Below are 20,645 nucleotides of genomic sequence, written 5' to 3' on the forward strand. Positions count from 1 at the left end.
TGGGAAACAAACTGGTTTCATCTGCAGTCTTTTGGGGGGAAATTGTTATTTTTTGATGTTTTCCTGGCACTGTCATAGTTTGTGTGTGTGTGTGTGTGTGTGTGTGTGTGTGTGTGTGTGTTTGTGTAATGTCCTGCAGTTATCTACACATTAATAATTATCAAGTACAAATAATATTTCCTTATACATTTTAGTGACCTTTCCTTACATAATTGGTGTTTTCTTTCATACTTTTAGTTCTAACTTCTGTTTCTGTTAGTTAGCAATTGATAAAACAAATATCACGTGAAAAAGTATTCGAAGCCTTCTTGATTTTAATTGTACATTTATTCATTCATGCACATTCTAATATTTATTCATTTTCATATCTTTGTTTTTCCACTGTTGTGCAAACACAATTCCAGCAGCTGTTAACATATGTAAAATTAAATATGTATTGTATTCCCTTTGAAATGCCCAAACACATATTACTGGTTTTAAATCCATATCTTGCTTTACCATTGCTTCTAACCATGACACCACTAACTCTTGAATAGCTACTTGGTCTGTCCTAAGTACTGAACCTAATTCATATATTCCTGTGTTTTGAACTGAGGAATAAATTTCAGAAAAAGAAATCTGTATTGCTCTGTAAATCTACCTATGACATTCATTCTTGATCTAACGTCTTAGATGAAAAACTATATCTTTCCTGTTTGTTGGGGGACATCCTTCCTGAAAAGATATTGTTGGGTGAAAACAGAGGTCCCTCCTGTTACCTGTAGTGTAGTCCTCAGTTTACAACCAGAATCGAGTCCAATATTGTTTTATTTCTTCTGCAGTTAGTATTATTTAACAGGATGAAGAGGCAACACAGTATGACCGCTAGGGCAGTCATCTTTTCTATGTAAGTAGCTGTTTTTTTGCTTTGTGTGCTGGTTTCATCCTTAATATAGTAGTGCAAAGAATTAAAGTCTTCCTTTTTGTATCTCTTTGTGCAGGCCATTCATTGGAGAAAAGTCGTCAGTGGGTGACTTCAACAGACAAAAGGACAGTAATCTTCCTTTTCTATTATTTTGTGTGCTGGTTTCATCCTAATGCAGTGCATGCAATGAGAGAGTTCATTTCTGTGTCTCTTCTTTGTGCAGGCCATTCATTGGAGTCAGTGATATTGAAGACTAGCAAGGACAGTCATCTTCCTTCTGTAAGTAGCTCTTTTATTATTTTGAGTACTTATTTTAATCTTATTTAAGTAGTAAGTACACAAAATAATAATTTCCTTTTTTATATCTTTTTGTAGATCATCCATTGGGACAAAAAATTCAGTGACATTGTCTTGGCCAGTCCCACTCAGTCATATAGCTGCCAAGCCATACCCATCTGGCCACATGAGTGCCAAGCCACTCCCACCCAGTCATATGGCTGGAAAGCCACTCCGACCCAGTCACATGGCCGGCAAGCCACTCCCACAAAGCAGGCCATACCTACAGAAAAGGTTCCAAAAAGTTTTGAAACCCACAACTGGTACATGGGTACATAAGCATTAAGGCATTCATCAAGGATTATAGATGTGGACTATTCCTAAGATACCCTTCTTTTTGAGTTGCTGTAATAATTTATGATGGGCTGACAGTAATAATTTTTTGAGGTCTGTCACCTCTTAGGCTGTTGTTCCACAAATGTCCTTTGAGTTGTTCTCTAAATGACATGATTCATCACCTTTTAACTTAGATTTCCCATTGGATTAGAAACAGTAACCTCATAGACTCATGGTGATTATTGGTATTCCTATGCATACATTCAATTCTTCTGGAAAGAGAATTCATGTGAGTGATAACAGTTGCATCATTTGTAGCAATGATGGTTTTTAGAAAATTGCCAAGAAATGTAATAAACGAGTCTCCTAATATAAGCATCTACTCTTCATTTATCAAATAATATCTTTCCTTGTTCTAAAATAAGTATCAGTACTTTCTTATCTATCCATAATCCAAGTGGCTGCTCACATACTCCCAGTCTTTGCAGTATTATATGTAATTGATATGGATTTTCTATATAATGTTAAAAAAGTAAATTTATAGATTATAAAAGAGCTACTAAAAGAGCTACTAAATATATCTGTTTTAAAAGTAAGTCATAGTTGAGGAATGATTCTGATCCACAGCCTGTCTTTTTTTAATAGCATCTGCCCTTTCATCTGAGACCTGGCATGCCCCCTTCCCTTTAACCTTCTGGAAAGTCATAAAGGGCTGCTTTATCCCTCAAGTACTGGAATAAGTTTGGGTAAGATTGGAGGCTGAGAATCCTCCAACCTTATTGATTGGAGATGGTTGGTCAGACATCCTGGCTTTCTTGATTTTGAGTGATTGCTGCTATGTCCCCCTGACCACAACAGCTTCTAAGTGCCCCTTTCCCCTTAACAGAACTAAATTAGCCCTTTGTTTTTAGGGATCAGACTGCAAAGAAATGGATAGGCAGGAAGCTGGAGAAAAATAATGTAAATTTTGGACAAAGCCATTTGAACATAAAGTGGAACATTTTTTAAGACCCATGTGAAATCTATATAGTGGGAGCACGAAGAAGGGCTTATTTATCTGCTTTTATCACATCTGCACAGAGCAGGCTGTTAATGTTTCTCTACATTTGTGGCATCTCTTCATACAAGATACAGAGGGAGGACAGCAGAACAAATTAAGTTTGTGTTTTCAGCTTTAATAAGGTTTGTATGTTATCCAAGCCACACAGACCACTTCAGTAAAATATTCTGGAAAGTTTCCTAGCTGTTATATTTAGCTGGACTTAGAAGTTTATTACAAACAAACAAACAAACAAACAAAAAAGCAGACAGATGGATGAAAAGATACGCAGATAGATTTTCCAGTTACAGGTTTTTTGTATTTTTCGTTCTCATTTTCCTTCACTTCTCATTCTGCAAGCATTGAGTAAGAAAAGCTGTTTCTGCTTGTTTATTTTTTTTAAATAGATAACTAAGTAAACAAAATAGTTGAATAGAATCTGAGGTAATTAGTATAGTTGTGATTCTGGAGAGTCCCATCTAATATAAAGGAAGAGGTCCCTCTGTATCCCAGAGCACCAGTTTCTTACAGCACCTCAGAACCTGCTTTTGACATTTCTTGAGTGCATGGCCTCCTAGATATGTAAACCTATGTGTATACCAAACCATAATAGAACTACTGAGCTTTTCTGCTCAGTTGTCCTAAACAGGTAACAATTTTCTTAAGTTAGCATGATTCCTGCTGCCTCTATAGAGGTAATTTTCTTGGCTAAAGTACAAAAAATGGTTTGCCATTGTCGGCATCCTAGCTCTCTAGGTTATCTTCCATCCCAGAACAAATAGGGTTTAGTTTTTTTCAAGATCAGTCAAGATTGACTATGTGCTACCATCTATTGAGCATGTAACCATTGCAACTGCACACGGAGACCTGATCTTTTCCATGTAATCAGCATGCTCTATACAGTAGTTTGATTTTTGCATAAAGGAAAACTTAAATATGGCAAGTGGCAATTACAATTGTGTCTATGGATGACAAAAGGCCTCTGGTACCTGTAGTATGTCTGTGGCTCAACAGGCTAAAACAAGTGTTTGAAATAACCTTTATGAAAATAATCTTGGTCAACAAAGAAAGAATTGTGTTTGGAGCAGGTTTTCTCAGCCTCTTGCAGAATTCAAATTAGGGCAGAGGAAAGGGGAAGACTGGGAATCCTGTAAAGCCTCAGATTTCTATTTATCAAGAAAAAAACAGTGTAAGACTTGGTGAGAGTCTGTAACAGACTTGCCATGACTTCCTGACTACTTGATTAACAATGAACTGCCTTTCTAACACTGTGCCAGTATGAGGTTGGAAATAAATTTCCCAGGTCATTTTGATGACCACATTTTTATCGCCTGATAGCTATGGATAACATTAGTTAAAGATGAGTTACTCCAGAGGTCTTCAATCCCTGATCTGTCTTCATCAGACCACTGAAAATTGGACACAGACTATTACTTTGGTATATTTTGTAGTATGGTTATTTTATTTTGTCATGGTTCCTTTTTTGTGGGGGCTGACAAGCTTCTCCATTATGAAAAAATCCACTGGTCTTGCCCATATGGGCTTTGCTGATTGTTGGCTTCAGGAATTTGTCATGCGCGTATTCACTTTCTCTCTCACACAATTTAACCATTTTTTAACCTTGGGCCTTGCAAGGGCCTATGTAATCCCTAGAGGCTGTCTCAACTGTAGGCCAGCAACCACAATGTGTCATACAATGATATAGGAAGCTCCAGGTCCCTGGGGTGCCAAGCATTCAGATGATATCAGGAAGCTATTTGCCACTGGAGAAGCAGCTGCAATATTCCAACCTTGCAACCAATTCAGCCTGCTTGGGTAAGTGATTTATTGCCCCCTCCTCCAAATGCAGGGTCTCCAAGCTGCAGATGGCACAAACAATTTCTGTGATAAATATCACCTATGGAAAAAGGAACGGCTGTGTTGAATGTCAGGGAACCACCCTCATTTTTTAAGAATAAATATTTTAGGCTCAGGAAAGTGATGGTTGAAAAGGAAATGCATTCCCTTGGCTTTCCTTTTTGCCACCCCTTAGAGATAAATCACCATCCATGCACTGTTAATCTCCCTCCTGTGTAAGGGATGCTACTTCTCAACTAAGTGGCAATGAATATTCACAGAGCTGGCACCTGCCATTAAGCTAAAACCAAACGGACTGGCATGAAATTAGGTTCAAATCCACTCTTGGCCTAAAACCTAGCCGAATAAGCTTGGTTTGGGATATTTAAAAAAAATTAAACATGATTTGTTGAACAAAAGTTTATTGACACATAACCAGGAAACCACAAGAAATGAGCTCACATGTGCTATAACTTAGCAAAAATAAGTTTCATTATAACTTTATATGACACTAACCTAGTTTATATAACATTTACTTAGACTTTATCCATGGCTTATCAGCTGTAAGAGTCTTCTAAACAACAATGGTTGGGCCTTGATTTACATCAAGCTAAATCAAAATCAAACCACACCATATTATAATTTACAGTAATGAGTGAAACCATCTTATAATTCACTTTCTCTCTGTGGATTTTTAATTTGGCCTTTTTTCAGCATTGAATTGCCAACATTTCCAGTGAGCAATGGCTGTAAGATACTGGTTGGCCATGATGGGTATTGAAGTGCTATGGACTTGGAGAACTGATCTTTAGTTCTCTCTTTTAAAATCTCTGATAACACACTGGACTTTGATGTCAGATCTGGTTTTTCCCTCTAATCCACTGTTAGTCTCCAGCAAGAATCAACCTGTGTTTGGAAGAAGGAATCTGTATGGAAATCTTCCCAAATATACAAAGCTTTTGCAGACCTCTGAGGAAGGAATCCGCTGCCTCTAGCTTGTGACATCTGTTCATTCTGCCTCTCTAAAAGGGTGATATTAGTCAGACCTAAGAAGATAGGAAAGGTAGGCTTGTTTTTCTTTGTGTTGAGTGTCATCATAAATTGATTGTTGTAGGCTGTATGAAAGTGATAAAAAAACTGAAGGGGCTGCATAGTGTTTTCCAACCTGATGCTCCCCAGATGTTGGAGACTATAACTCAGGTCCTGTATTTTTAACGTTTTTAACACAGGGTTTTGTCATTATTAAAGATGTTGCTGCATCTAGTCCACCTTTTTGTCAACTATGTTATGGCTCTAGGGACATGAAACAGAAATTGCTTAATATATAGATTTATCCATGGTATAATATCACTTTTTCAGTAATGCACAATTTGACCTAAATCTCTTTCACTGCATAACTAAACGGCCAAAAAGCTGTTTTACCATGTACAGGAAATGAGAGTCTTCTTTGGTGAGTGTATTTGGCTTGTTGGTCTAGATGCTCACCCTTTCATAGTATATAATTATCATTCTGACTCAGATAAATGTTGGCATGCCTGGACAAAAAGTGTATGTATTTCTCCACTTCTTTGTTTTAGTGCAATTGATGTTTTCATCCATGTTTCTTTATAATTTGTTATTCACCAATGAATGTGCATTGTGACTCCGCTGCACGTGCTGAAATAAATTAACCAGAAATTCCATCCACCCATTTTTCTTAGAATGTAGGCAGAGATGTTTTTAAAGCATCATTCTTCTGTGCAAAATAACAGCAAATGCAATGTAAGTCCCTAACCTAAGGGAGAATTCACAGAGATTTTTAGCAACAGTTTTGTGTGTGCGCATATGTATGCATGCCTGTGTGTTTCATGAGGATGATAGAAAACTGTAGGCGGGAGGAACATAGGCTTCTTTGAAGATAAAATACTTTCTTTTCTGGGAAATGGTTAGGCAACCATTAAATAAGAGATGGTTACACATCTTATTTAAACATTCATATGTTATATGCTGACAGGTTTGCTTAGGAACTCATTTTAATGTTTATTCAAGACATGACAATAGGTTTTACATGTGAAATCATTTAAGCTTTTTAACTTATTCTTATACTTCAGTGAGGTGAATTGTAATAAAGCTTTCTTCATTAAAGAGAAAAGGTGTGGAGAATAAGCAAAAATAGAAGAATACAGCAGAACTATTAATAATATGAATGAATATCTTTTCTGTATAGCTAATGTAAATACATTTACTGTTTTTCTAACACCATTTGCAAGGATAGGAGTCCTTTACTTGGGGTGGGGGTGCATAGTGAAACAGATTTCAGATGCCTATTCAGCCACGAAATTCACTAAACATCATCATCATAGGACTAACCACTAGCTTTCAGCTTAAGCAACTTCACAGAGTTTTTGTAAAGATGAAATATGCAGAAGAATCCTAAATTATACTGCTGGAAACCAAAGGAAAGCTGAGGTAAAATAAATGTATTTATGATATATAAAGCATTTATTTCCACCCACAGTATTCTTCCTATAGATCCCAAAGAGTTTAACTATACAGAGTCCTAAAATTCTAAACTCTGCATTTAAAGACAGAGCAAAATCATCCTACAGAAAGGGTTTCCTCTTAGATCAGCCTTCTCTTCTTAGATCACCATTCCCTGAACTGGGGCTCACTTATGGGTCTGGAAATATAACTCCCATATCACTGTCTTGAACATGGTAATGAGATCTGCAGTCAAAGAAGACCTCAAGTTAGGAGAAGCTGCAGCACATCACAGAAAAGGCTCACTCTACAAAAGTATTCAAGTTAGACTTCTGCAGATGAAAAGTATTTTCCCACTGAGGGAATTTCCTCTGGGTAGTAATAGAAATCTGGATTCCGTGTGTATGTGAGAAATAATTGGGAATTTCCTAAAATCTTACTTTAAAATGGAGAAATGAAAATAAAACTACTTCCCACTTACCCATTTATCTATTCTGCACACAAACAAATTCAGAAAAATCCACGCTTCACAACAAAATAAGGAAGTAATAAGCTGAAATGTGTGATGAATGGGCTCACAAAATTCAAAATGGGATCTGATGACAGCGGAATGATATCTTTCTTGCCATGGAATAATTTGACTGAGAGTTCATGTCACTTTGGCCTAATGGAGAGAGAATATGTGACCTTGTGGAGCTGAATTACAGCATTAGGTCTGCTGCTCAGTCAAATGAGGGTTGAGTGGGCTTCATGGAATATATTGGTTCAGTATATTTTATAGGCAGTATTTGATTTAAATTATTGATTTGCCTCATAAAATCAACCTGATTTGATTAGGGTATTCAGACAACATTGTTTAATTGGGTCCATTAAATTGAAATTGATCTTAAAAGGCCAGTTCCATGCATGTATAGAATTGTCCCAATTGTTTCAGAGGCATCCAATTTGGTTAGACATTATGAAGCTACTTTCTCCTCAGCTTTGGAAAATTCATTCCATTTGGAAATTCATCTAATTCACTTTTACACTGAATCTCCAAACTAAATATTTACACAACTCTTAAGATTCTAAATATAATTTGTTAAATATTTCACAATACTGAGTTGATGTAGTCTGCTTAAGAACTAGGAAAGATAGCATACAAATCCCATCACTCTCTTTATAACGCACAGGAAAAAAAAGTAGGCCTGTATAGCTGAAATCAGCAGCAAACTTGCCAAATGTGAGTAACAAAATGTTTTTGGCTGTTTTAAAGAAATTGGTAAAATATCTATCCAAAGCTCCAAAATCTACAAACACACTATTTATGAAACATCTAAATCATGTCAATTCCAGGAACTCTTTAAGTGGTGTAAAAGAAAAACACTGATGGAGCCAAGCTAATTTGAACATATGTACATGGATTCATAAGATGATTAATTCTGTTTCTGGAAAAGCCAAATCATCTTTTAAAAGTTGGATGTTACTGTCTTTCTTCCATAGAATTGCAATCTAAAGGGCAATTTGCTGTTTAACAAACCAACTTGTTACTCAGTGAGATTTGGAAGATACTAATTCTTCTAAACTTAAATAGTTTTTGTTGGCAGGATGTACACCTGATGCATTTACTTAATGGAAAGTGAAAAGTACACTTAAGCCATTATGTGGATTCCTTATTTTTGACAATGTTCTGAGAACATAGGCATTGTAACTTATTAACATTATACATCCACATCTAAAATTAATGTGTAGAATTCTGCTGACTGCATTTTAAAAAGAACAGAATAAAGATGGAAAACAGGGAGAAGAGGACAATCAACATAATCAGGAATCCATCCATTTGGTAAAAATAGACAAGATTGAGAATGACTGGATTATATGTAGAATGGAGAAAAATGCATCAGGAGATTGTAATAATCATCAAATTGAATAAAGCTGATTAGGAGCTCTGTTTTATCTGCTCTAGGAACAAAAAACTTCACACAGTATGTAATTAACCTGTACAATTAATAACATAATGTGATGATGGTGCTGAATTTGGATAGCTTTAAAGAGATGTGATAAATTCATGGAATAGAGATATTTCAGTGGCTATTACTCTTGAAGATTCAGTAGTACTTTTTGGTAGCATGCCTCCAGGTATTTTTTTCAAGATAACAATTACAGGAGAGGAATTTATCTGCTATTTGCAAACACCCAGAAGGATATAGATAGCTATTCTGAGAAATAAAATGAGGGACTATGATGATGTTTTTATGCTTTTATAATTTATGGTTTAAATTGTTATGGATTCATCTAAAGTGGTCCCATTAAAATAAAATAAAATCATTTGGGCTGCTTTCAGGAAATAATTTTAAGATGCTAAAAGTGACCCTCAGGGAGATGTGATTTCTGAGGTGGTCAAAAAAGTCAAGATGGATGTTGCAACATGACTGAAATCTTGCTTTTTTTTACATGCATTGCTTGTATGAAGCCCATTGAAAATGGATGGGATTTTGATTGGTTGCAACCATCATTTTGTCTATTTTCTCTCTTCCTCTCTCCCTCTCTCTCTCTCTCTCTCTCACACACACACACACACACACACACACACACACACACACACACACACACACAGTATCCACAGAGTAAGCTTACTTGAGCCTGGTCATTGGTGACTTGTTCAATGATCCATTTGTTCAGTTTCTTGGCTGACTATAATATATATTTAATTATAATATTTTCTAGAGTCGAATACCAAAATTCAGAAGTGTCAATACTCTTTATATCCAGGTATTCTGAAGTCCAAGAACTGGTTTCCATAGATTGTCACTGGGGAAACCAAGTGTGCATTTATACTTGTTTAAACATGTATGTACCTGTATGTCTTTTATTTTTGCATTTTGTGATTCCTCCCCCCCCCCCCTTTCCATTCAATCATGTCTGATCTTGGAGACTAAGTGCCTGCAATTTTCTTGGTGAGGTTTTCAGAATGGTTTTCCACTGTCACCTTCCTAAGGCTACGAGAAAGTACCTAGCTGGCTTGGTGTCTCATCTGGGACTAGAATTCATATCTCCTGGTTTCTAGCCTGATGCATTAACCATTACCCCACATTGGTTCTATAGTGAATAATTACAACCTGTAAATATTGCCAAAGTTTCCTAGCTGTTTGGTGGGTGAAATTTAAGCTCTATGAATGTTGTGTTCCTGGAAACAAACAGATGGTCTAACCAACGGGTGTCAAACTCAATCGCATCACAGGACATATTGTGACTTTTTTTTTCCTTTGCGGAGCCAGGGTGAGCATGGTCTGCAAGGCCATCCAGGCCACGGACCGTCAGTTTGACAGGCCTGGTCTGATCTTTTCATTAAAACAATAATGGGATTTTTAGGACCTGACACTGGTAATTAAGTGCCATGTGTTCAATTTGTTTTTCAGTAGAGTAGTCCCAAAATTTCAAGAGGCAACTGGACTTTCTGGTTTTTCTTGAAGACATTTTGCTTCTCATCCAAGAAGCTTCTTCAGCTCTGTGCATAGCTAAATGTCTATGGAGATTGTTAGTCATCCAGGTCATGGATGCCCCAAACCATGGGACAACCATGACTGGCGACTGAGAATCTCCACAGACTTTCAGTAAAGTAATTTCTCTGACATGCTCAATCCTCCATTACTCAATCCTCTGACAAACTCTGCAGAGCTTATGCATGAAATTCTAGCATTTACATGAATAATGGTTTACATTTTCCTGCTGTTTACATTACATCAACCCTTAGAGTTGTTAACCTCCCTACTGATAATTCTTTGGAAATACTTACAACAACTTACATGTCCTGCATTTGCACTCTTACATGCTAAGATGTACTGTATACTAGTTTGTTTGGTAAGGTATAGCGTATTGTATGAATCCAAACTTTGTGAATTATAAACCATAGTTTATGGCTTAGTATGTTAACACAGATAATTGTGGTCTGTTCAATAAACAACAGCTCAACTATGGTTTAGATCTGTGAAGGTCTGATGTGTGTGGCCATTCTTGTCTTCCTAATATTGGAAATGAATACAGGTAGTCCTTAACTTATAACAATTCATTTAGTGACTGTTCAAAGTTACAACGGCACTGAAATGAATGACGTATCAGCATTTTTCACTCTTGTGAAATTCCTATGGTCATGTGATCAAAACTACGGAAGTTACAAACATACTCAATTCATAAATCTCTAAGTCAGTTTGATTAACCATGATTTGAGGAATAAACCAGAATCGACTAGGTTCACATTCCACATCAAACCATTGTGTGTATATTTAACAATAGTTTTACACTCAAAAGAAAGGACAGCGCTGCAGACATTCAAATTAGATTCCACAAAGGGCTGACATGGATATAAATTGTGTTTAGAATTGTTCAATAAACTATGTAGTATATCATATTGATCCAGCTGTTTCTTGGAATTGTAACCATTCTTAAACTTTACAAAACCAAAGTCCAGTTTAGCTGAATATGCACATCTCATTAAAGAGATGTCCAACTCCAACAACTCTCTAGGTATGTTGATTTTCCATTCCTGGCTGAAGAGGGACCAAGCTGTGGAAAAGTACAATAAACCGTAATGTGATTTCTTATTGTGTTTTGTGGTTATTAAAAACAAATCCATCATTTAAGGAAACCACAACTTTCTACAATGTGTGGCCTAGCTGTTATTTTAAAAATGCATCTCTCCTTATTATTATTATTCCAGATTGGGGGATGATGAGTAAGAAAACATGGTTTATTCAAAATCATGTTCCCAATCCAGATCAGGCCTCTATTGCCTGAAATTTTTATTTGCTTTTGCTGTTTTTATTTGCTTTCCACTGTTTTTCCCCCAAGAGTTCATTCTGGGGCATTAATGTCCTCTAGGCTGGTGTCCTGAGTGCCCCAACAGAATGCAGTTACTGCCCATTGTATAGCCTGTGTTTATTGGTTCCTTCTACAAAGTTTCACTTCTTGGTGGGAAATCAAAAGGTTAACTTACAAAAACAGAGTCTTTAATCCTTATACTGATATACAGCTAGGAATTTCCCTGCCATGATTCTCCAAAAATCCCCAGAAGAGACTGAGATTAAACATCTGACGAATTCCAGAAATCACTCAATGAGAATAAGAAAATAGAGAGCTGACTCGGGTTGGGTATATCCATGTCGCAAAAGTGTTCTGCATTCAAATGATCAGTTTTAGATTCATAGAGTGAAATAACTTCCCAATTAAATTAATTATACTTTAGCCTGATGTATCAACCCAACCTATGAGAGGCCTGAATGCCAAAGTGGCTTGCTTTCTCATGTATCAATTGCTCAGCGCTTCTTTCTGAATTGCATAACACAACATTCCTTAATGCCAATATCTCTTCCCCACCACAGCACTTCTGCCCAGCTTCTATGCATAAGGTTCTTGCAGCTTTTTAAATATAACTCAGGCTGGGGTCACACACTGCACTGCGGTTTTCCCGTTTCTGTTTAAGACTGAATGTACATCCCAGAGAAGGAAGCCTGTCCTGTTATTCCAGATGGGAAAGGAGAAAGCATTGTGCACGTGGTGAAAGTTAAACTCACGTTTTAAAAAATGTTCAGGGTATTCACCCAATACACCAAATCATAATATGGTTAGATATTATGGTCAAGATAAATACAGGTAATCCCTGACATATGACAATTGAACCCAAAGTTTCCATTGCTAAACAAGCATTCGTGAAGTGAGTTTTGCCCCATGTATTGACCTTTCTTACCACTGTTGTAAAATGAATCAAGTTAGTAACAAGAGTTTTTAAGTGAATCTGGTTTCCCCATTGAATTTGTCTGAAGGATGTAAAAGATTATCACATGACTCTGGGATGCTGTAATTATCATTAATACATGCCAGTTACAAGCGTCCAAATTTTGATCACATGACCACAGGGTTACTGTAATTGTCGTGTGTGAAAAGCAGTTGTAATCACTTTTTTCAGTGCCGTTGTAATTACAAATAGCTGTAAGATGACGACTACCTGTTACTCATCGCCTCTTTTATTAAGCCTCGAATATACCCAGCTAGGAACTTAAAAGCTTCTTTTGATTTGATCTGCAAAACTTGTATGGCAGAGGCTGAGCACAGAATACCTTCTCTGGTGTTTTGTTTGTGGTACCTTGCCCTGAGGACAAACTTGAGTGTCAGCCACAGCTACAATTTCATGAGTTCTCGAGGACGAAGTTAGGCCTCAGATCAACCAGGGCAAAGAGTCCCCCCAGCCCACCCCTTAAGTGTTGGGGTAGAAAATCTTCCTCGCTGTGTAGAATGAAGAACCGGGGCAACACTTCTGTTCCTTGCCTCTGAGCACGTACAGAATGACTCTCTTTTCCCGCGACCCATTTTTTCCAGCCAGCTCAACTCAGGTGAAAGAGGCTGGATTCCGGGTCGAAGCGAGGGACTCCGTTTGGCTAAGCCAACCAATTTGGAAGCCGAGCCAAGCCAGCATTGGAACATTTGCGCGGCGCGGGGCTTACTCGCCCGCCCCCTCCCTCGCTCCACCCTCCCTTCTTCTTCGCAAGCCTCCGCAGGTCCCTCTTAAGAGCGCCTGCGCTGCTGGCCACCCGCCGGCAGGTCGCAGCTGTTGGGGCCGCCCGCCCGTTCGCCAGGGCCATGGCTTCCCCGGCCATCGGGCAGTACCCTTACCCGCTGCTGCTGGATAAGGAACAGCAGCTCTTCCTGCAGAGCCTGAGCGCCAACGAACGGAAGAAGATCCTCAAGCGCTCCGCTTCCAATGACATGAAGCAGTCGCCGCTGCCGCCGCCAAGGCGGAGGCAGCCGCAGGAGCAAGAAGAGCCGCAGCCTCCCCGCGCTGCGGGGGCCATGTCCCAGTGGGGCGCGGACGTAGGTAGCGGGCAGGAGAAGGACGCTCTGCTGGCCGCCAAGGCGGGACGCACCGAGGCTCTGCGCCCTACGGAGAGCCGCGGAGCTTTGCCTTTCGCCTCCTGCCGCGGGAGGCCCTTCGGGGGTGCAGTGGAAGCCGAGCGTGAGGCGCCCGTCGGGCAAGCGGCTGAGGACGGAGCTGAGGTTCGCGCGCCACCCATCCCTCCCAGAGAAGAGGCTGCGCTCGGGGCTCACTTAATACCCCGGGAGCTGCCCGCTTCCCCCGGCCCCGCGGCTAAGTCTTTCCGCTCCGGCCAGCAGCATCACCACCACCACCAACGGCTGCGCCTGAGGTCCGGAGCTCCTCGCCTCCTGCCCGACGTGCGCACCATTTTCGAGCAGCCGCGGGACCCCCGAGTGCGAGAGGAGAAGGGAGAAGGGCACCGCTTCGAAGGCTTCACTCTCTGGAGGGGCTGGTGCGACCTGTGCGGGGAGGCTGTGCAGCAGCGGGCGCTCCGCTGTGCCAGTAAGTTGCTTTCATCTCACCCCGCCCCACTGTAGGGAGCCGCTTACTGCCTTTTTTTTTGTCCGAAACGTGGCAGGGGAGACTTAAGTCCCGGGTCTGATCCTCCTTACCTGGATTTGGCAGGTGACATAAATATTCTTCCTGCCGGCCCTAAGCGATATAACCGTAGAGGACCCGATTCATCCACTCTCCTCTTTGCCCCTTGTTTAGTGCAGCTCCCGGGGTAGAGTTGCTCTTTTTTTTTTATAGGGTAGGAGTAAGTGGCTACTAAAGGACGTGGTGGCTCCGTGGCTAAGATGCTAAACTTGTCAATCAGAAAGGTCAGCAGTTCGATGGTTTAAATCCCTAGCACCGCATAATAGAGTGAGTTCCTGTTATTTGTCCCAGCTTCTGCCAACCTAGCAGTTTGAAAGCATGTAAAAATGCAAGTAGAAAAATAGGGGCCACCTTTGGTGGGAAGGTAACAGTGCTCCATGTACTTTCAGTGTGATGCCACTTCGGACAGCACTGGCTCTTCGGCTTTGAAACAGAGATGAGCACCGCCCCCTAGAGTCTGGAACTGCTAGCACATATGTGCAAGGGGAACCTTTACCTTTAAGTGGCTACTACTGAGCGGTGTTGTTTTTCACTCCACAGAAGGACAGCCTTCTCATTCGTCCTACTTCTTTAACATCGTCTTGTTCTTCTCCATCGTCAGCTTCATCTCTAGCCAACTCCAGTTATTGCCTTCAGCACTTTGGGCTGGGAAGGCTCCTTTTGTCCCAGAGTGGTGTGTGGTGTGTGTGTGTTGCATGTGTCTCTTCCATATATAAGTTATTGCCCAGGGCAGGCCCTGTGTAACCTCGTTGCATTCAGTCTCCATCCTCATAAAAGCTCTCAAAAAAGCCTGACAGAAACCTCCATCCCTTTGTGGTATTTGAACTGATTTTCTTAAGAGCAGAAAGCGTAAAAACTATGCAAGATACATTGAACTAGCTTTTGACTGTTGACCTGAATCCACATTTGTGTGAACGTCATCCTGTTTTGATCTCTCTTACAATTGGATTTTCTTCCCTTTTGAGGATATCCTTTAAAAATGGCTGCATGGTGGTCAGTTCAATCATTAAAAGCCTGCCATCCTGCTGTTATCAGAATTGTGTTGATCTATGTTCCTTAGTCTGTTCAACTTGATCTCTGTTTACTGTTCTGTCCTATGTGAGCAATATAAGATAAGCCCAACATGTCTGAATGCTTGACAGTCTGTAAGTTTTAGATACTCTGCTCAGCTTTTCAGATAAATGACAGTAGTAATACAATGCAATGTACTTATTTGGAATGGATGAATAATTTCTTTTTTGGTTTTCTTTCTGTGTTACTATGGGAAATCTTTTGCAACCTCTCCAGTGTTGAAACTTGCCATATCCCCCCTTCTCTTGTGATTTGTGTGATTTTAAATTCTGTTCTGTTTCCATTGCTGACTACTACATACATATGCCTTTATTAGCCTTTAAAAAAAACCAGTATGGATAATGGGTATTTGCAATATGTGCATGACTTGATTTAATCAACTTTTTTCCCAAACAAATAAGAGAATATGTAGACAGTAAAATAATGGGGTGTGAGTATATGTATGTATATATGTGTGTATGTATGTGTGTGTGTGTGTATGTATGTATGTTTGTGTATATGTGTATCTATATTTATATCTGTGTATATATGTATATGTGTATTTGTATGTGTGTGCATGTATGTGTGTGTGTAAGTGTGTGTGTCTGTCTGTCTGTCTGTCTGTCTGTCTGTCTGTCTGTCTATCTATCTATCTATCTATCTATCTATCTATCTATCTATCTATCTATCTATCTACTATCTATCATTTTCACCACAGATCTTCAAGTGGATTATTGAGGCTCAGGACCTGTTTAAAAACTAATCTATTGGATTTCATATAGAAAGCAATTATTAGTTGAATCATGTACTGCACATAATTTTGCATCTTTTAGCTTGATCTAGGTTTTGCAACAGTCTATATTTCCCCTGAATTACTGCAATAATGAATTCATTTTCTTTAACTATGGAGTCCAATTGGTTATCCAAAAGGTCTGCTGGTTCTTGAAACCTAGCAAGGCAATCCTACACAGAGCTATTCAGAGGATGTCTTGAATTCAGTAGTAGTTATGCCTAGGCCAGTGGAGATAACCCCACAGTCTAAGAATATTTAATTTGGCCTTACTAGATGACAACAAATGCAATTCTCCAAACTGGCTTTGACTGCATCATGGATTTCTATTTTGGATATTTCATGCTTTTGTTCTATATTCTTCTTATAAATGCTGAAGGTTGGTTGACTTTTTAATATTTCGGTGGGGTGATTTTATGAGCAGTTTTGCAGAGTAACTGCATAAACTGTTCACTGAAGGAAAAATACTCATTTATAATTGGGAAGTAAGTTGGAGTATGAAAATATGTTTTTTTTAAAATCCTAACATTGTTTCAAGCACATCTCTTTAAGTGGTGCTGTAAGGCTTTAATCATTTAATGGGGATAATGAAATGAGTGTAGCTTTTAATGAAGATTAAAATTTCACCTTCAGATCTGAATGGTACCATGCCACCCTTTTTTTTTTTTTTTGCTAAGAGATTCTATGAAAAGAGTATATATAAATATGTATTTTCTTTTTACTCCAGCTTTCTTAGCAACAAAGTATTTTGTCCTGCATTAAAAACTATTGCAGTTGTCTCTTGGGTAACTAAGGGGTCTGTGTGAAAAGCACAATCAGTTGTATTTAGCATTAACAAGAAAAATAACAAGATAATTTTGAGTCTAAGCAAGTTATAGCTTCTTAAAATTATATTTATCTTTGTTAATATAAAAAAACCCACTACTGATTTCTGTTTCCAGCTACCAAGCAATCTTACCTCATTAAAAATGGAAACAGTTGACTTTAGCAGACTAAATTTTATGCTTTCCTAAAGTAAAGAATCAACTATTAGTTGCTTGCATGTTTGCTCATCCTAGAGTTTTGTGTGTGTTTGTGTGTGTCTAGGTTATGGATGCAACTGACATATCTTTATATCAGTCAGATTTTCTCTGTTACCTTTTCTCCCTGGGTTTGTAAAATGATTTTATTGGGTAAATATGGGTGGGTTTTTTTGGAAACTAGAGAAGTGGCATTTGTACACTCTTACTTGGCCTAATAATAGTAGAGTTTGAGTTAAACATCTTGGATTTAGTAATCAAGAAAAGATAATCCCTCATTTCAATTGCTCTTGGTAGCACCTCTTGGAAAACTAGAATGCATAGCTGGTTTTTTCATTCTTTTGCAGAGGAGTCTTGCCACTTTGGATATTGTACTCTTATGCAGCCCACATTTTTGGCAAGTCATAGAACTGCCATGGATTTTCCTTGATATCTTGACAGTATTCCAACTTGCTTCTCAGTAGCAGAAAAGCTTTCTTCTGTTAGATCCAAGATTTCCCTTCCTGGATTCTCTTTTATTCCCTTCATGATTTTAATGGTTTTAATGGTAAGTTCATACTTGATTAAAGGCTAGTTTTATGGGTTGTTTTTTGGAGGATTGGTAGCCCTGTATCTGCAGAAGAATGAATCTGTTCTTGTAGAGCTTTTTAAAAGAAAAGAGTACCGTATATACTCGAGTATAGGCCGACCCGAATATAAGCCGAGGCACCTAATTTTACCACAAAAAACTGGAAAAGTTATTGACTCGAGTATAAGCCTAGGGCGGGAAATGCAGCAGCTACCGGTAAATTTCAAAAATAAAAATAGATACCAATAATGTTTTTGAATATTTATTTCAAAGAAAAACAGTAAACTAGCGGTGTATTCAATGAAATACTTCACTCACCTCATGATGCTGATGTCCCGCTGTGATGATGATGTCCCGTGCAGGCACGGGAGCGATGTCCCGCCTCCTATGACACACGGCACAGTGACTCCTATCATTGGATCACTGTACCAGAGGAGGTGGGACATCGCTATGTGGCTGCTTGCCATAACAAGGAGGAGGTGGGACATCGTTGCAGAGCGGCAGGAGGGGGAGGAAGGGGAATCGTAAGACAGCCCTGCATTACATTAGAACGTGAGGAGGGGGGATGGTGCGGTGTGCGCTGCGCGGCAAACTGACACAGAGGGAGAGGAAACTCACAGGGGCACTGGGCCATTCACGAGTGTCACCCAGCGGCATGGCCCTGGCCCTTTTTCTCCTCCATTTCGGGCAAATTTTTCACTGACTCGAGTATAAGCCGAGGCGGCTTTTTTCAGCCCAAAAAGTGGGCTGAAAAACTAGGCTTATACTCGAGTATATACAGTACATGGAAAAGAGTTCCATTGGGTTCTGCAGCCTCATATTAATTTTGTAGAATTGTGCCTAGTCCTTTGATCTGGTTGCAAAGATATGTCAAATTCAGTCTTTTTTCCCCAGCAAATGAAAGTTTGGATCCCTATGGAAGTTCTCTGTATTACTGTTTCTTTAATCCCTCTGTATGTCTCTTTTGCTTATAAAGCTTTATATAACTTGTAATAAAGGCTTATATTGTTTTAGCAACATTAAAATGACTTGACAAATGAATGTTTAAGTTGGAGTCAAGATGACAGTCCTCCCATCTTTTTTTTTTAAACTCTGGATAAAGATGCTGACAAACCTTGCTTGGTCTGCATTTTGAAGCAATTAAAACTGATCTAGCCTGTGAATATTATTTTTGAGGAAAATTCATATGTAAATGTTCTGTCACTCTCTTTTTAAAAAAATATATAGATTTAACTGGAAACGGGATGATAAGCATTCAGAATGAAATGTGCTGATCTGGCAATTCTAAACTGTGGTAACTTTGAGATGTGTGGACTTCAATTCCACTTACATTCCATGCTGACTGGAAAAATCTGGAATTGAGGACCATACATTTTGAAGATTCCAGGATTGAGAAATATAGGACTAAATTCTCTTTAACCACAGCCTGATTAGGAGGTAACAGATGTAGAAGATCTGAGTTTCATTCTGCCATGAAGTTTATCTCAGTTTGAACATCTTGTTTACATTTGAATCACTGGGAGCCAATTCATATCCAACATATTAACATATCCTACAGCAAGTAGTCTTCAACTTACAATCATTTGTTTAGTAACCATTCCAAGTTACAATGGCACTACACTAAATGATTTATGACTGGTTCTTGCACTTATGATTGTGCACTCATCATGATCATGTGATCAAAATTTGGGCACTTGGCAACTAGCATGAATTTACAATGGTTGCAGTATCCCGAGGTCATGTGATTGCCATTTGCGACTTTTCCACGGGGTCTCAAACAAACATAGTAAATGAGGGAAGCCAGATTCACTTAACAATTGCAGAATTTTTTTTTGTAAGATTGGACATGAGTCACTTAATGGACCCATTTCTTAGCATGAAGTTCCTATCTCAATTGTCATAAATTGATGGTTACTGTCTTTCAGTTTCAGCACTTGTTAAGGTTTAATATTGTTTGTTCTTGATGTATCTGGTCAACTGAACCTACTCAATTTGGTTTGTAAACCATTGGTGATTCTTCCTGTTCATAAGTACTTAGGGATTAATGCTTTAGCATATTTTGTGGATTACTGAACTATGCTTGAATTTATGCACTATATTGATAAACAGTCATGGTTTTAGTGCAATGTGTAAATATTCTTTATTATAGTGTAATGAAAGGTAACAGGTTTTTTTACTCTGACACTGAAATCAAAATCATTTGCTGCATTTCTTTAATAAATGCTCTATTTTCATATGAAGAGTTTAGGGCTGATTCCAATTAGCCTTTTATATTTAAGTTGAATATATTTAGGGAGAATTCCTACCCTTTATATGTCAGGAAATAAATTTTGCCTGGTTTCTTTTCAATGGTTCCTTTTTTAATACATAAAATAATTAAGAATGTTGATTGGTAAAATCTAATACAAACTAAACTTAAAGAAAAAAACAGAGACAAAAAAGTGCAAGGTAAAAGAAAAAAGTAAGAACATAATAAAGAGAAAAGAAATATATAAGGTGATTTCAAATCATCATAACAAACATTAAAAAATCAGAAACTCTTCACACATTCTAAAGTTTCAAAAATCTCTTCATCGCATATCCCATCTCTTATCTATAAACAAATTCATAAAACATCTTTTCGGTTGTGATATCAACAGCAAGTCCATAAAGGGTAGCCAGAAGTAGCAATGTATCTTACTTTAATCAAATAAACCAATATTATGTTCCTTCCTTTTGCTTCTAACAGTCTTACTCTTTATTCCAGTATTGTCTTAGGATTTAGTGTCTCTACATTTCTTCTATGTCACAGAGTTATTCAAGGCATTGATACATCTCTTTTGTAAATCTAGCAGGAAAAAAATATCCAAGTCTCTTTCTTAATTTGTCATTTGTATTTTTTTTTATTTTGAAACCAGAGCCACTTCCTTTGTAGATCCAGTGA

The 20,645-nt window shown here is 38.4% G+C and overlaps 1 protein-coding gene across 1 annotated transcript in view; it reads left to right on the forward strand.

Moving 5' to 3' along the window:
- Positions 1 to 13,443: 13,443 nt before the first annotated feature.
- The window catches only part of RASSF5 (Ras association domain family member 5), an 82,151-nt gene continuing 74,949 nt past the window's right edge, over positions 13,444 to 20,645 (forward strand). Inside the window, exon 1 of the mRNA XM_014060941.2 lies at positions 13,444 to 14,199. Within this exon, the coding sequence (XP_013916416.1) occupies positions 13,464 to 14,199 (736 nt within the window). The 5' untranslated portion in view covers positions 13,444 to 13,463. The remainder of the gene's footprint in view (positions 14,200 to 20,645) is intronic.

Source organism: Thamnophis sirtalis, unplaced genomic scaffold, assembly GCF_051295495.1.
Source record: "Thamnophis sirtalis isolate CommonGarterSnake01/CBP01778 unplaced genomic scaffold, rThaSir2_p1.2 scaffold_7, whole genome shotgun sequence".
Classification (NCBI taxonomy): domain Eukaryota; kingdom Metazoa; phylum Chordata; class Lepidosauria; order Squamata; family Natricidae; genus Thamnophis; species Thamnophis sirtalis.